This window comes from Micropterus dolomieu, linkage group LG18, assembly GCF_021292245.1.
Source record: "Micropterus dolomieu isolate WLL.071019.BEF.003 ecotype Adirondacks linkage group LG18, ASM2129224v1, whole genome shotgun sequence".
NCBI lineage: Eukaryota > Metazoa > Chordata > Actinopteri > Centrarchiformes > Centrarchidae > Micropterus > Micropterus dolomieu.
The window spans coordinates 32,275,651-32,293,003 of record NC_060167.1 but is presented as its reverse complement, the minus strand read 5'-3'; the positions used below and the strand labels follow the sequence as shown (position 1 = coordinate 32,293,003).

The window sequence follows — 17,353 nt, the reverse complement described above, 5'->3', positions numbered from 1 at the left end:
CTAGGTCACTGGTGCATAATTTAGCAAAAGTAGTCCAACCTGAAATTCTTCAATCAGTCCTCTTATCTGTGAGCTGTAGTTAGAGCAGACCGGACTGTCATGAAATACTTCTTCTGGTCCTGCAGATTTTGTTTGTGTGCTCTTTGCAATATGTTAGTTTTATGTTGAAGCTCTGCTAACCTAAATGTTACCACATCTTTTCTATTATGCTTTATCAGATTATATCATTAAACCACGCATCACAGGATGTTTGTTTCTTATATCTAAAAGGCTGCAGAAGGCAAAAGTCAAAGTGACACCAGCTTTTTTTGTGTGTGTTCTGTTTTTTGTTTTCCAGGCATCTTAACAATGAGCACGCACTGGATGACAGGAGCACTGCCCAGTGTCGGGTGCAAATGCAGGTCGTACAACAGCTGGAGCTGCAGGTATTGTCTCTCAGTTTGTTTTGGCCCAAATATTTATGTGTCTTCTTCTCCTGACACTTCCTCAGTGTCTGCCGTACCCCTCCCTGTCCATCTGATATCAGCCATGGGGTCACTCATGGAGGGGGGGCAGCAGAATGAAATCATTTTGTACATTTGCAAGTAATCAGTCATTAAAAATGTGTTATGTATGCATGACAGCCAGGAAAAGATATATGAAGGGCCCGGGGCTAAGTAGAGAAGATAATTACATTTTGAATTTTACTGGGTTTTAAAGTTATTTATGACTTTTAACTGTTTGGCACCAACAATAAAACACTTGGTGAAATGACTCGGCAGCATAGTGTGGATAGGTGCTGGGGTGACTTAAAGGAAAACAGCCCACCGCAGAAAACTTAATCAGTGGTTTTACAATTTCCCCTGTGTGTGATCTTTCATTGTCTTTTTCTGCAAGAAAGAAAAATGTGAATATTAAGAATGCACTTATAGAAAAAGACATGGTTCACCATCTTTCCTTTGGGGGGAGGGGATGGCGGGGTGGCAGTATAATGGCCAGTGTGTCATATGTGTATCTGTGTGTGGGTGGTGGTGAGTTAAATGGTGAACATGGCCAGGTTTCACTTATTATTATTATAAAACCAACCATTCTAATAAACTGTATTTGTATTAATTAGCTTCTGCTACAGTTGCAAAGCAAATACAGCCAGGATCAAATGTAATGCATTCCAGATTGTATGCAGCAGTCTCTTGTGGTTCACATATTAGCCATGTAATACCCCAAAAATGACAGATAATGAGTATAAAACAGTTGTGGTTTACAGAATGTTAACTTTAAACAATGAGAGTTCAGTTGCTCAAACATTATACCAAACCGACGTCCTGTTATTTCCGCTCTCGTGGTGTATTTACCAGAGAGATGGAGCAAAGGTTTATCAGACACAGACTTCCTCTGCATGCAGCCTATCACCATAATTTAAGTTGGCAGCTAAGACAGCGCTGAGTCTTAGACAGGTAGAAAGGGCCTGGGCTTGTTATTGGCAATGAGACGCAGTCTCTTTTAACCTTGAATTGGACACAGTAGTTAGATTGTCTGAAGTGCAGAGTTGTTGACATTTTGAAGCATTTTGAAAACAAATAATTGATAGTCTATTTGTTTAAACACACTTACTGTTAAAAAAGAAAGAAAGTGTTTATTGCAAAGGGATGTATGGAATTAATAATATATTATTGTAATATATTTTCCTTTTGTCTTTCCTCATTACAGCTAGCTAAAGACAAAGAGCGTCTGCAAGCTATGATGACGCACCTTCATGTCAAGTCCACAGAGCCCAAAGCCACCCCACAGCCGGTGAGCAGCAACCATGTCATACATCTCTCTCTCGTCCCTCCCCCATGCTTTTGTTTGTCTTAATTGGCACACATGTATTCATTAATCCCTTCCTCCATCTTCTTATTTATCTACTAAATAAAAACAGCTGTTCTCTTGAGGGAGGCAGTAAATATTGTTTGGACCACATCTGCTGACATCCGAGATTCAATTTGGTGTCTGTGATGAACTGGAAGCACACTCTGTAACAGCGCCCATCTCAGCCTCAGAGAACCAGTGCCTGTTTGGGCAGACAGAGAAGATGAGAAATACAGTGATAATAACTGACATTATATTTTATAAATAGATCAAATGTAACGAGTATTTTCAGTGCTTTTAAAAGCAAAAAAAGAAGAAAAAGGATTGTTAAAATTAAACAAGACTAACAATTGCAATATATTAAAATTGTGATATTTCAAGTAAGGGATTAAAATAAGATACCACTGATTGTTTGATACGTAGCTATAAGATTTTGCTTACTAATGTTGAAAGAAGAGTGTCATTCCAAAATTTATGATAATAGATGCTTCCCTGAGGACATCCTTATTTAGGTTTAAACATTTGTCAAGAATTACTCTCAGCCATTTTTAAAGTAATTAGTAAAATTTGATCTAAACAAAGGCTAATCTTGGTACAAGGTATACTTTATTTTGGCCAAGCATTCAGACAAAACAAGAGTTTTCTTGTGTGGAAATGTACCAGTTTTTATGCACCTACATAGATCTCAGCAGCATTTTTCACATTAGATCAAGTTGTATTTTTAACTTAAATATTGTTTGAGTTGAGTTTGGCATCAAAGTCAACGACAGAATGAAGGCGATTTTTAAATCTTGCAGTATGAGAAATGTTTTACTGGTGACTCACCTAAGTTTTCTGCAAGTGAATAGCTGAAATCTTGATTAAATGTAACAGCAGATGAATATATTATCTACTTGACACATTCCAGACACCGTGCTTATCACTCTTAATATGTGCCATGCCATAAAGCCTACTGCTTAATCCCTATCCTATAGGGGCAAGGGCTTAACATATGGCATTTAAGTGTCTGCGCTATTTTGTCATGTTTAAGAAGGGGCCTCACCACCATATTTCAGTCTGCATGACAGTTCATTCGAAGAGCCAAATGTGGAAACATCATTTTACTGCAGGGCGTGAATCTGAAACCACGCACACACACACACACACACACACACAGATGCACAAAATACATGCAGGAGTATTGTCTCACAGCACACTGCAGCTTGGATCATTTATTTACAGTCAGAGAAGCGGCTATTGACGTGTAGAGGCTGCATGTGCGCTCCACACAGCGCAGCCAGTCAACATAAATACGCCTGGAGATGTTGAACGACAATAGGCTGTCTGTTAAAGCTGCGCCTGTGTCACACACACTGATTGTGTAGATTAGAGTGCAAAACGAGAGCTCTGACACAGGGACATTTGTATATGAAAAGTGGTAGGGGCGGCAGATAACATCTTGAGTTCACTACCTCTCCTCTCTCTCCCGGGGCCTGTGAGAATGGCTGTGTCAGAGCTCAGCGTTAACACTCTCAAGGGGGCAAGCTGGGATTTTTATTCAAATAAATAGACTCCCATTCTCCAGCACCACTTTGCCCGCTGCGAGCTGCTCTGAAATGCTATGATAAATATGTCTGGCTTCGGCTGGGTGAGTGGTGGACTTACACAGGTCAGGGCCCATAGCCTTCACTGAGGCTTTAGTGAGATTGCAGCATCAGAGGTGGCCACCAAAAAAACCCTCCTTTGAGCAGATACAGAATGAAAGTATTCTCAGAGCTGACTTGAAAAAAACAACTGCCACTCTGAAGAAACAATTGTGTTCTTTCAGTAATTGCCAGTTATGCTTTTCTGCTGTTCTGTACAGTTGCATATAATAAAGGCATGTTATAAGTAGCCAACTGTCACAGGAAAGTAGCTCAAATGAATGTGCTGGTTTACATTTAGTTATAATTAAAGACAAACAAACGGATACTGTGCATGCAGGATGTCAAATGAATAGGATTCATTTTATTCTTCTAAGGTGGATGGGGGCGGGGGGGGAGAGATCAAAACAAAATGCGCCACATTAGCAATGCGTGTTTCTGTGTGTGTAGGCCTGTGTATGTGCATGTTCGTATTTGCCTCTGTGTGTGTGTGGGTGGGTGTCTGCACTCGGTGTCACTAAGCATTCTTGTCAGAAATCTGACCTTTTACGCCATACATAATTAAGGAGGGACTTTTTGTTTATTTTCTTTAGCAGCTTGCCGAGTCAAAGCCAGTATAATTAGATCACCAATTACCATTTAATTAATTTCAGTCCTGAAGTCTCATTTTGTCTAGGCACTGGAGTGAGCCCAAATGGTGAGGCAAACAAAGGCAAGGCTATTACCAGCCTGTCTGGCCTATTGTTGAAGCCTCTCTGTGTTTATTGCCAGGGAATATGGATGAAACATGAAACAAAGCCTGCTAATCCACAGGAAGAGAAGTCAACACCGCAGCCCCTTTCTATTGATAGCATTGTGTCAGAAACACGCGAACCCAAGTGTGATTTATTTTGCTCATGATTTAGAATAACACGTTTTCTGCTACTGTTGGTGAGGATGTACTCTACATTTGTGCATCCCAGCAGTAATCCAAATTATTTTGGCAGACTCTGCCAAAAAGCCACAGTTCAGGCTCCACAACATAAATAGACATTGTGAGGACTTGGACACATGTCCGTTAAAGTGGGAGAATAAGAAAACACAAATGTCAACTCATTTTGGTAAGAGCAGTTTGAGACTTAATAAGGTCCTTTTTTGTAGAATTTGTAAAATTGTAAATTAATGATAAATAATAAAAAGTAAAAAAATACCAAGACAGTGTCATGTCAACCCTGATTTCTGGGGATACCAATCTATATTATACCTATTGATAATCGGTGGTTGAACAGGATGTGCGTCAGATATGTGTTCCCTTTCACCTACCGTCAAAGTTCCAAGACATTATCAGCAGAAATCAGACAATGTCTCACTTTTTCTAGCTCTCCATTTCTCTCACTGTATTTTCTCGTCTTTCTTTTTCTCACAGTCTGAAGTCATGTTTAATTTGGAAACTGGCCTCCTTCGGCAAATTAGCAATTAGAACAATTTTGTTTGAATATGTATCTGTGTCATTAGTTTTCCTGCCAATTAATAGCTGGAGCAGAGGGTCAGGCTAGAATTTTCCACTTGACTGCTGCTCCAGTATGGAGGCTTGGCACTTGGCTCAGAGCCGCTCACAGCTGCTAGAAGCCATGCTATACCTTTGGAGCACTTGCCATAATTAGTTTACCTTGTAGCCGTTATTACTTAAACCCCTCCTCCTTAGCCCACCCAACCCATCCATACATGCAGGCCTCAGTGGTAAAACCAAATATTCTCTACATAAGGCTGTCCATGAGGCCATCTTTACCGTGGCCATCGTGGCCCTGATGATGGAGGTCAGTCAGATACAGTAGTTAATCATCAGATCACCACCATAAGCAGCTCCTAATTAGAGTCCTCACAATACAATTTCAGCTTGTAATTAGCCCAGATTGGCTTCTTCCTCTGGCTGCCTTATTAGCGGGGCTACTCAGCGGTAGGTGAGAATCTCATGTCATTTTTCAGAGCTGTTCAGGCCGCTCATCTTCCCTTCTCTATACTCCACCCTGAGTAGTTACCATGCTGCGGACCCACAGTCGGGGGTGGTGGTGGGGGCGGGGGTGGTGTTGTCCAAACGGGACAAGAGGGACAAAAGATTTAACAAAAGCGATAAAAGAGAACGCTGTGAACACCGCCTGACACGGCAGCAAGAGAGTGGGAGGGAGGAGAGAGCAGAGCGTGAAGAGTAAAGGAGGTGGAGGAGCGGGGCTCCAGGGTTGTTTTCCAAACATTTAGCAAACGTTCATGGATCATCTCAGGGCCCGCCTGCAATTAGAGAGGAGATATGCATAGTCAATGAGGCATCGGAGACATAGGGGTAATTAGAGGACTAACTGTGCTCCTGTCTGTGTTTCTCTGTTTGGTCTTTCTCTCCTTAGCTCAACCTAGTGTCCAACGTCACATTGTCCAAATCAGCCCCTGAGGCCTCTCCCCCTCTGAGCCTGCCGCAGACCCCCACCACACCCACAGCGCCCCTCACACCCCTGTCCCAGACCCACTCCGTCATTACCGCCAACAGCCTCCACAGCGTGGGCCCCATGCGACGGCGCTACTCAGAAAAGTACAACATGCCCATCTCTCCAGGTACGTCAGGATAAACACACATACTCACATGTACAAATAAATCCACGGACCTGCATGCTCATCCGCCCTGCTCAATAACTGACACGCAATCCATACACACTGTATCTGTATATACACACAACCATGTAATCATGCTGTAATTTGTGTTATCAGCCACTGAAAGGACATTACTGTTGACACCTGATCATTTTATTCATATTGACACACTTTGTGTTTGTTCCCTGTGTGTAGATCTCAGTCAGAACAAAGAGTTTTACATGAATGCAGATGTCAGGCCGCCGTTTACGTACGCCTCACTAATAAGACAGGTAAGGACTCTGCTTGTTCTTTGTAATCTGTCTATATTTGAAAAATTGGGCCTCTAACATCCTACACCCTGCATTGCAGGATTTACGGCGGGTATCCACTCAGCTATTTAGAAGTTCAGATTTGTTCCATTTATTTCTCTGTTCCTTCCTTGTTAAGTTTTGAATACAATTTAGAAAGGGGAGCAGATTAACCATCTTCCAATGAGTGCAAGGAGGGTATGGGATTCAAAAAACAGCCACATATGACAATTGCATTTGATTAAGCATTTCAGTGGCTCTGATTATTACCAAATTCATTTCACACAACAGTAGGGATGAACCTGTTTTAAGATGGCCAGTCAATTATAGCTCGGCTGCAGTAATCTGGGATCTCAGGAATTAATCTGAGCCGGCCATAATTGCTGCCCTGTAATCTGCCTGAGAAATGTTTTCGCTTGTCCTTCATTTACACCCACAAAAGAAAATATATTCAAGTCTGCCATTTTGAATGAAAGTGCACAAGACTTTTTATAAACAGTGGAAGCAGTACACTTTACATAGACAGTTTCTTTGCTGTTTCTTTCCGAGAGAGAACACACACAAACCTTCATGCCTCTTGTAAATTATTGATCACTCTGTGAAGGGAGCAAAATTGTAAATGTTTGTTTCTGTCACTGTTCCTCATCCAGGCAATCCTTGAATCTCCAGAAAAGCAGCTAACACTAAACGAAATCTACAACTGGTTCACACGAATGTTTGCATATTTCAGGCGCAACGCAGCGACGTGGAAGGTAATTTTGCTGTTCCTCCTAACATTTTTTAACCAGATACAAACATTGTGTTAATGTTGGGGGGGGGGGTAAATGATAGCCTGGCACAAAACCATATTAAATGAGCCACTACCTAAACAAAAAACAATACTCTACTTATTCTGTCCAAATGAACCACCTTTTAAACAAACATATGAACCACATAGAAAAACCAAGGATAGGAATATGTGCATTCTTGCAGGAAAAAAGAGGGGAAAAAGAGCAAGAGAGAGAAGAAAAATGAAAAACCTTCCTGTAATATGTGGGGATGTTCTGGTGGTGGGTGGCATTAGTTTAGCGTAGCAGCGCTCTGCCAGTGACTCCTGGCTGAGCCCCTCACACTCACTTCAGAAGGGAACACACTGTTTTCCACCAGGCCACACACACACACACACACACACACACACACACATACACACACTTAATGAAAACAAAACTACAATCTAAAAACAAAAAATACATAAATGACTGGAGAGAGATTTGAATGAGAAAGACAGTGATGAAGCACTGAAAGCCTTAGCTGATCTGCCACATGCAGCTGAATGACACCTAACACACACACACACACACACACACACACACACACACACACACACGCTACCGCCACCCTGCTCCACCCCTGTCCTCCATCAGCTCCCACACTTAATGACATCCTTCCATAGGGGCACATTGGTGTTATAAACACTGGATTCTACAACTCTCTCTCTCACTCAGCATAGCTCCTGGAATAACAAAGGGATGATATATGCAGGTCTACTTTCATGCCTAAATGATTTGTATTGGACTCTGGATTTAGGTTTTAATAGCTGTTTTTCTCACATTTTAATGGGAAGTGCCACATGACAATGACCAGAACCTTTTCTGGCCAGTGAAATTTTGTGAATAAAATCTTAGGTTTCTATATGTCACTCAATTCATTTGTACTGACTTACCAGAAAAGGCGGCATTGTGAATGATAACTCTATTGCCATGGAAACCCAAGAAATATGAATGTGTTGTTTAAGTCATTTGAAACTTCAGGACGTCTTACTGCCAATAACATTCTGGTTTATTTATTGTTTTCATTCAGGTTTCATCCCGTGCCTGTCAAAATATTCCTTCTTTGAAATGATATTTTTCCCATGCGGTGAAGTTTACTGCCCTGAAAGCAATCTTTTCTTTCTCTCTTTGTTTTTACATCAACTGCAGAATGCAGTCCGGCATAATCTTAGTCTTCACAAGTGTTTTGTGCGGGTAGAAAACGTAAAAGGGGCTGTGTGGACAGTCGACGAACTTGAGTTCCAAAAGAGACGGCCTCAAAAGATCAGTGGGTAGGTTTGTCCTTTTCAGCCCTGACTAGCGTCTGTCTCAGCGTTTACCGATGGGAAGACACCGCTGCTGCTACTGCTGCTTCATCTCATTGTCTGTGTGCCATAACGTCCAAAGTCCCCTCTTGCTTTGGCGTGCCTTCCCTTCATGCTTTCAGCAGCCTTTTGGTGATGCCTCATAACCCACAATGGCTTTTTTTCATTTTGATCCTCACCCTCTCCCCTCCTCCCTGTGTCTGTGTGTGTGTCCGTCCTCTGTCCGTCCCGTCGATCACTGCATCTGCATCTGGCTGTCCCCCCGCTGGTTTGCTTTCCCAGGGTGCCATTCGCACCAACCTTTCCCTGCATAAGTGCTTTGTGAGAGTAGAGGATGAGTTTGGGTCCTTTTGGACTGTTGATGATGAGGAGTTTAAGCGTGGCCGCCACATTCAGCGAGGTCGCCCTCGGAAAAACGCCGCTGATGAGAACTTTGACGAGCTGCTTGTACAGTAAGCACTTCCGCCTGCCCTGCAAACCCCAGAGGCCCAGCCCCACCTGCATGCTCTACTCTCAGTGTTGTCATCATGCGCTTTGTGTTTAGCTCTCCATCCATTATGCTTTCACAAGGTCTGCTTCCATCAACCTATTCTTTCTTCCCATGAAATGCAAAGTTGTTGAAGATAGTTGTGTGGTATTGTCAAGTGATTGAACATCTTAGAACTATAGCCTTAATATCCACATTACTACGCCAGTAAATGTATTTAGTTCTTATACAAAGTGCATTGATTTCTTTTTATGAAATAAGATACTGTGGCTGAGGAATGCATGCTAGGTGAGACATGAGTCTGTGGTTGTAATTAAATTTTTCTGTTTGCAGAAGTCCGGCCTTAGTGAAGAACATTCAGACCAGCTTGGGCTATGGTCCGACCCTCTCTGCTGCCTTCCAGGTAAAAATAAAAAATGACTTCTTCTTTAGCTGCCTCGCTTAGAACTTTAAAAGACAGTAAAGAATAAAAGTCTCTCTCCATCTCCATCCATATGCCCAGTCACCTTGGGATGTACTGGTATGAAAAGAGTGATGGGCAACTGCGAAAGTGCTGACAACTCTCTTGCGTTTCATATTTAATGCCTCGGGCTTTGCTTTTCAGGCTTCAATGGCAGAAAACAACATACCTCTATACACTACTGCTTCCATTGGAAGTCCCACCCTCAACTCCCTGGCCAACGCCATCCGTGAGGAGATGAATGGAGCGATGGACCATGGAAACAGCAACGGCAGTGACAGCAGCCCGGGACGCTCGCCCCTGCCAGCTATGTGAGTGGCGCACACGCTTTCTATCTCCACCACAGTCTGTGTAAGAAAAGAGAAGAGAGGAGAAGATATTCAGCTGCTTACTCCTCTGAGACAGCAACACTCTAAACAGATTTAGACAGAAAATGGTTTCAGTGCCCACCCAAAATGCTCTAAACTGGCCTAATACGTGGCATTAGATGAAACAGAAACAATGCCGGAGAGGACAATAAATAAAGTGAAGAGGGATGATATTGGAGTGGTGTCAGGGGTCACAGCCAGAGCTGTGGCTGGCTTCCCTGCAGAAAAGGAAACTCCACCTTTTCAAAAGAAGAAAAGCCCGGAGCCCCTCTGTTATTTTAACAGCTAGTTTATGAATTCTCCTTTATGTGTCCTGCTGTCTGTCTGAGGCCTGCCATCATCAGCATTCCAATTTGTTAAAATATTTACAAAATGCCAGAACACAGAATGACAGAGCTGTTGGCTCCGACACGGTGAAACATGAGCTGCAACACCTTCACAAACGCCTCTGAGCCGCTGAAAGAAATACAACACAAAAGCATAATTAGTCTGGAGGACATCATCCAAGATTCTCATGTAGGAAAGTTGCGGTTGGCCTGGAAACCGCAGCTCCCCGTTCACTTGTTGTATAGGAGTGTCTGCTAAGTTGTTTGAAGCCTAAAATAATACAGCATACGCTGCATCGTTTCCAGATGTGTGGGCAGACCACCGATGTGCAGCGTGGGTAGACTCGGGGATGGCCTCCTGAAATGTCTGAGCTGGGGGGAAATTCTGCCTGAAAACAAAAAAGGTGCAGTAATGAGCTCCTGGCCAAATGGAGGAAAGTGCCATCCCTAATCACTGTGAACATAGCTCTGAGCATGGCTGTGGAACAGGAAAGGCAGAGACAGGATGGGTGTGCTGGCCTAAAGGCAGCCTGCTTCTCCCTCTGCCCCTCTGCTTCTATCTTTAGGCTGACGGAGCTCACAAACTCTTTCTCCATAATTATGTCTATAAGCTCTATTCAAGCACAAAATGAGCTAAATCTGTTTTCTTTTGCTTTTAAAGAACTTTATCCTCTTATTAACAAAACATACCCGTGTTTCATGCCTACGGATTGAGCATTAAATGTTATATACAGTAGCACCAGCACTGGAACATTTTTTATTTAGTATTGTGCTTTGGCATTATTGTTATAAAACTTTATTTTTTTTACTATGGTGCGTTGGCAAACACTGTTCTAACTACGAGTTCATCACCACTGTTAACTATGTTACAACATGTGTTTTCCACATGTGCCAGCGTGCTGCCGGTTGACAGGCCCCAGCTTTTTTAACACTGCGAGGAAACCAGAGCACTTCTCTTAAACAGCCAGACGAGAATATCCAGAGACATCTAATTATAAGCAAAGTTGTAGAATCAGCATGCAGTTCAATAGCATAATAATAACAATTTCATGTCTGCCCTGCAGCCACAGAGTCAGACCCGAGGCAACGGCACTTGTGGAGTTACTTTGATGTGAAAATGATAGAAAAGCTGACTTTACTTTTTCCCCTTTTTATTATTCACACAAAAATATGTCAGCTCATTAGCATTTGAGTATCTCCATCACAATAGTTGCAAATCACACAAGACATCCTGGTGTGAATAAATCAAATGTGGGCTTTGGTGATGAAGAATGTGCTAGTTGTCCCTTGTTGTTGTAGTAAATGAGCCCGGTGCTTCATCCTGACACCGCTCCACCTTCACTACAGCAGCCTGGCACCGCAGGTTAGAGCGGCAAGTCCCCTGCAGCTGCTCATAATGTTTTTTCTTTTTTTTTTCTTTTTTCCCCCTCCTTGCTGCCACAGCCAGGCCTTCTCTCCCCCTGCGCTTTATTCCTGCTCTGTTTCTGTAATGAGAAATTTGGCAGATCTCATCTCTTTAGTGGCTCTTTTGCCCAGGCTGTGAGCTGGGGGGGCTCATGTTTTTGCCTTGTTTACAAGTGACAGCGTTATTATTCTCATAAGGGCTCTGTTTCTTATCACAGTGTTGTGCAGAGTGCGCCGCTGCTGCTCTCCTTGCGCGCCTTTCCTGCCAGCGCTTTTCTTCCCTTATTGACACTTGGTTGAAAATATGCATTAATTCTGGAGTTTAAAGCATGTACGGCGGTGTCTGGTCGCTGTGTTTGCTTGAAGTTGATTAATGATAGAAGCCGGCTCGGGGTCGTCCTCTGGAGACCCGCCTCGCAGGTTGTGCATGTTAACGAGCAGGAAGGGGAACACACAGCGCGCCGCTGATCCTCCGCCACCAGGAGGCTGACAACGGCAGCCCACTCGCTCAGCACAGTCCATTCTCTCCTCTCCTCGCCTCACGTTGTTAATCTTCCTCATTTATCAATTCTAAGTGAATACCCTGTTGTCGGTTGCCATGAAAATAAAAAGCCTGCAGCTTCTCCGGGATTGGAATACCTCAAAAGAAAGCTGAAATTATCATCAGCACCAGTGAGGCCCCCTCTCACAGTCTCATTGAAGCCAGACATTTGTTTTTGTTCCCCTGTTTCCTTCTTTATAAACAGAATCAGCACAGGTCTGTTTCGTTATGTGACTTCCATCTGCGAAAGGTTATTAAAAGGATTTAAGAAAGTAAAGGATAGCAGAACTGAGGCTGCATTTTTACTCTCTCCTCCTCCTCCTCCTCCTCCTCCTCCTGCAGGCATCACATCAGCGTTAAGGAGGAACCACTGGACCCCGAAGACCACGAAGGGCCCCTCTCCCTGGTAACGACTGCCAATCACAGTCCGGATTTCGATCACCACAGAGATTACGATGACGACCAGGGCCACGACGACATGCTGTAAGGCTAGCGCCGCCCCTCCCCAGCCTCAGCGGCAGAGGCAGTCTGGGTCATCTGGGAGACAGAAACGCTCCGCAGATAACAAACACTGAACTGCAGTCTCAGCCACTGATGACAGCTCTCAAATGTCTCAAAGTTAACTTTTTAGTGCCATTACAATACATAGCAAGAACACACACACAAAAAAACACAAGAATACATGAGGGATTTTTTTTTCTGATTGCTTTCTACTTTTGATTTAAGTAAAGCTTAAAAAGCGAAAACAAACTTCATTTCTATGCCTCATGTGTCGGATGGAATTGTTTGGTACGGGGCCGACATGTTCGTGGTCAGAGACCCTCGCCGCGCAGCCAGGACGGACTGCACTCAGCAGACTGCAAGAGGGGCTGTGTCTCTCCCCCACCCACCCCCCCTCCACTCTCTCTCTCTCCCTCTCTCAGACACACACGTCTGACCACAGACTCACAAGAGAGAGAGAATGACTGGCGTTTAATTTACATCGTGTGTGTGTGTGTGTGTGTGTGTGTGTGTGTGTGTGTGAGAGAGAGCGAGTGTGGACTTCTGTTCATTGTCACTGCCTTCAACACTTCTCATTGGTTTGATTCCATTTGGGGTGGGAGGGATGTTGCTTTTATCGGTGTCTTTTTTGTTGGGGGTTGAGAGGTTATAGAATATCAACATGTGTCTTTTCCATTCAGTGCTGTTATTGATGTTGCATCGTTTTCTCTTTTTTTTTGTTTCTGATCAGACCTCATGCCCATGCTGTGGAGATTCGGTGTTGTCAGCACATGATGATGAATGTTTATGATTTCCTTTCATGTTGTTCTTTTAAACACATACATGAAGCAGAATGTCAGATACCAAGTAGTATTTTTCTGTCATTTATTCCACGATCTTAAAAAAAAAAAAAAGAAAGTCACCACTCTGAAATGTAGCCCGCCACTCATCCCCTCCTTCCTCTTCCTCCTCCTCCTCCTCCTCCTGCTCATGAAGTCCATTGGCAATGCACTACTCATAATGAAGGCTCTCTCCACGCATCAATGAAGTTTAATTTAAGATGCGAATGAATGACAGAGAAATCATGCAGGTTATGATTTATCCTTATGAAATTATACTTTAAAACAGCCCCTCACGGCAGAGCATGTTGAGCTGCAACAGAATTTCTGATCACTTACAAAGGTTTTATAAAGCAAAATGAAAATGTCAGGTGTGCACCGGCGAGATAATGATTTAGACCAACTAATTGTGATTCCTGAACACAACTGTCATTGTTAATCAAACGTGTCTGCTTTTCCACACTGTAATTCCATTCAGTGCAGTGAAGATAAACGTGCATTCCCTGTAGTTTTATTTGTATCACGCGCATGACTAGTTTTAAGTTTTAGTGAGTGTTAATAATTGCACAGCGGATGAAATGCTTATTTTCTTTCATCGAGGGAAAAAATCCCAGGACTTGCAATAAGACCTAAACATTGCACATTCCAGCATTTGACAGCCATCATAAAGGGCCCAAATATATAGTACATGTCATTTAGGGAATGTGGATACCTCGACGTTCAGTGTCACCCAAAAAGCCGAAGTCCACAACATTGAACCGAGTGGAATCCACATGCAGCAACAAAAATTCCAGCTTTGGTAGGGAGTTACATTTTAAAGAAACCATGCATTTTCAAGACTGCAATCAACCACTTTTAATTTTGTATTTATTATTATTTTATGTTTTATTTGGCTTTTGTTTTAGTTGTCGATGTTGATGTTTTAATATCTTGTTCTGTGACTACCAAAGATAAACTACAAAGTCAATGTTGTGTGTTCCATGCAATAGCAGATAAGGCCAAATATCTCTCCTCCATTCTCTCCCATTGGACGGTCTCAGCAGCTGCGATCAAGCTGGTGGCACATTGAATCGAGGGAAATGCTCCGCAAACTGGTGTTTTCATTAATTCTTCTAAAAAACCAAAGGGGTGTCTTGAACAGGACAGCTGCAGTAATGTTTGCAGTGACCAAAACTGAATGGGAGGCGCTGAGAGTCTGACTACATGATGACCAAATTAGGGAAACTTTTGTCTTTGGGCCAGTGAGTGGAAAAGGGAGCTTTTTGGTCAGGAGCAGATTTGTGTACAACATAAAGGGTATGTAGAGAATATAAATGTATACTGGTAAATGGGAAAAGCTTTGCAGAGAACAATGTGAAACGGATTCTATACTTCAACTGGACCACACAATGATTCAATGTTTCTCTTCTTTTATTCCTTATTCGTTTGTATCCTTTGAAATGATTGTATGCCACTTTTTAGGGGTTTGAGCGTCTTTGTTAAGATTGGCAAGACGTTATGATTGTGTTTAGTTTCTGTCAACGTATTACTTTTTATATTAAAAAACACTCCTGTCAACTAATAAGCTGGGTACAAGGTACTTTATGGCAGTTATTGTTATTATTATTCTATTTTTTAAGTTCACTGCTCATTAACTAAAAAGGAGAATCTGTGGTTTCCAGAAGATGTATTTAATATCCAGGCAGCTGTGGGATGGGTCAGTTACAGCCAGGCTAGGATCGTGAGAACAGGGCCGAGCTCATCCACAAACCCCCAGTCATCTTGGCTGGTTTGTTTGGTATTCAAAAAGGAGGAAAAGCGCTGGTAGATTAGAACATTCTCAGCATGTGTAGCTTGACATTACTAAAGATAACAGCATGAGAAAACCGTTTGTACGCATACCTCAGTTCAAACCTGTAGGGAATGATTCAATGAAATGAGGAAAAAAAAAATAAACAAACATTTCACTCAGTTGCACTTAGTTGTATGTCTTGCATGTTTAGTCTGATACTGTAGAGAGAAAATTACACACAGAAAAAGAAAATGAGATTAGAACTTGTTTATCTTTAAGGTTTCATCCTTTCTTTTGCCAAACCAATCTGAACCTCAGGCCTTTTGTTCATTGAAATATCACCCAGCTGTGCGTGGCACCATTCATCCTGTCACAGTCTTTTCTCTGATGTACTGATGGGTTGTTTTAAGGGCGTTCCAATATTAGGTTGTACATACATGTCAGTAGAGCCTTTGTCCTTTTCTGTCCTTTCCTCTCTCTCTCTCTCTCTCTTTTTTTAAGATCAAAAAATACATTTGTGTTATGATGTTTGCTTTATCGCGACTGCTTTGTATTAACTATGAAATAGCTATGAGAAAAACTGCTGTATGTATTGGAATAGCAAACTGTGCTGCAAATGTATTTTACTTAGTAATCCTTGCTTTAAAAAAAGAAAAAAAAATCACATCATCCACACAGACATTTGGGTGAGCTGGGCAGGGGCAGGCTGGGGGGGTGGGGGAGGGGGATTATCCCCGATTTTGGATTTTAAACTGTAATATAGAAAACAGACTTTTCTCTGTTATCATTGACCTAAGCATTTTGTACAGATTTTTTTCCCTCTTTGTGTTAATCTGTTTTTTGATACTTCCTTTTTGATGGTCCAACCACTGCCTTCTGTGGCTGTATGTTAAAGATTACTGCTCTGAGAAAAGGGCAGACAGGTATATTTCCTCTACAAGACGGAGATATCTTGCATGACTAATCCCAGGGTCTCAGAGATGGGGAGGGGAGGGGGGAAATATGGTTTAAGTGGTCAGTAATAATATAAGGGTGTATCAATCTAATGATATTTTATATGAAATAAATAGGAAAAAGAAAAAAAAATAAGCAGTGCCAAGATGTAAAGAATATTGTTAAATGCTGTCTTTTTTTTTTTTTGTTTGTTTGAAAAATTGATTTCATTCACGCATCGAAGATGTCCTTCTCATCCATGTCATGTAGGCAAACCACACATTTTGTTTGGCATCAAGATATTTATATTTTTTATCTCAAGGGTTGTTGTAAATGAGTCAAACCGAGGCACAGCAGGCAGGTGAAAGGGTTAGACGCTGCTGGAGACTTAACGTCCTGCAAACTGCGGCCGTGTGACATCAGATCGCCCAACATCACACACTGGCACCCGAACTAAAACGCCATTGTTTCATTCATCACCAACCATCCAGCCCGCTGTCGTCCTTTCCCCCTCTTTCTCCCTCTCTTACACCACACTTTGTTTTTTTCCAGATGGAGGGGGGGGGCTGTCATGGTGCTCTCATCCTGCAGCAGCTTTTCTTTCTCCTTCTCTTTCTTTTCTTTGAAGATGTACTCTGTAGTTTCTTTTTCCTGTGTTTTTTTTTTTTTATAGAGAAATATTATTGCTCATCACTTCCATCAGTCTGTAACCTCCTCATCATTCCTCGTCTGTCTGATGCAGACCACTCTGTTGTAGTCAGTGGCGATGACTGACGAGCATTCTAAACATGCAATAAAATGCTGGTTGTTCAGATTGTTTCCCTCCGAGTCTCTCATTGTATCTCTTTGTGCAGTGTGGCAAACGGAGCTGCCCATTTTTACTGTATCAAATAAATTAAAGAAAGGTGTAATGCAGTATGCAGTAGTCATCTAAAGTTCGAATACATTTACAACTACTTTTTATTTTCACTTGGAAGAGACACTTTGTTTGCAGCATTTACATGGCAATGTACAGTCAACCAGTGCATCAAAAGTTTAGAGAATACATTTCTGACTGATACATACTAATATTACCAGATATATTGTCATGAATATGTTTTTTTCCTCAACAGTTTCATACAGACCTGAGTTTGTCATCTGCTGCAGGACTCTCATCTCAGCCTCAACGTTAAATTAGATCATAATTAAAAAGAGACAGTTAAACTGTCTTTTCTTAACAGCAATTTAGGTAACTGCATTTGATAAGCTATAAATTGGAACAGCATTAAAATTC

General features: G+C 42.2%; 1 protein-coding gene across 16 annotated transcripts in view; it reads left to right on the top strand.

Moving 5' to 3' along the window:
• The window catches only part of foxp1b (forkhead box P1b), a 150,462-nt gene extending 135,507 nt beyond the window's left edge, over window positions 1-14,955 (top strand). For 11 of the 16 annotated variants that reach the window (XM_046076244.1, XM_046076255.1, XM_046076252.1 and 8 more), the window contains 9 exons: window positions 338-425; window positions 1,687-1,770; window positions 5,828-6,032; window positions 6,264-6,340; window positions 7,009-7,110; window positions 8,754-8,923; window positions 9,292-9,361; window positions 9,563-9,729; window positions 12,400-14,955. In XM_046076244.1, coding sequence (XP_045932200.1) covers window positions 338-425; window positions 1,687-1,770; window positions 5,828-6,032; window positions 6,264-6,340; window positions 7,009-7,110; window positions 8,754-8,923; window positions 9,292-9,361; window positions 9,563-9,729; window positions 12,400-12,544 — 1,108 coding nt within the window. In that variant the 3' untranslated portion in view covers window positions 12,545-14,955. Of the gene's footprint in view, window positions 1-337; window positions 426-1,686; window positions 1,771-5,827; window positions 6,033-6,263; window positions 6,341-7,008; window positions 7,111-8,316; window positions 8,439-8,753; window positions 8,924-9,291; window positions 9,362-9,562; window positions 9,730-12,399 lie in introns of those variants that run through there. The other 5 variants (XM_046076258.1, XM_046076254.1, XM_046076253.1 and 2 more) reach the window with 3 other exon arrangements.
• The last annotated feature ends 2,398 nt before the right edge of the window (window positions 14,956-17,353 follow it).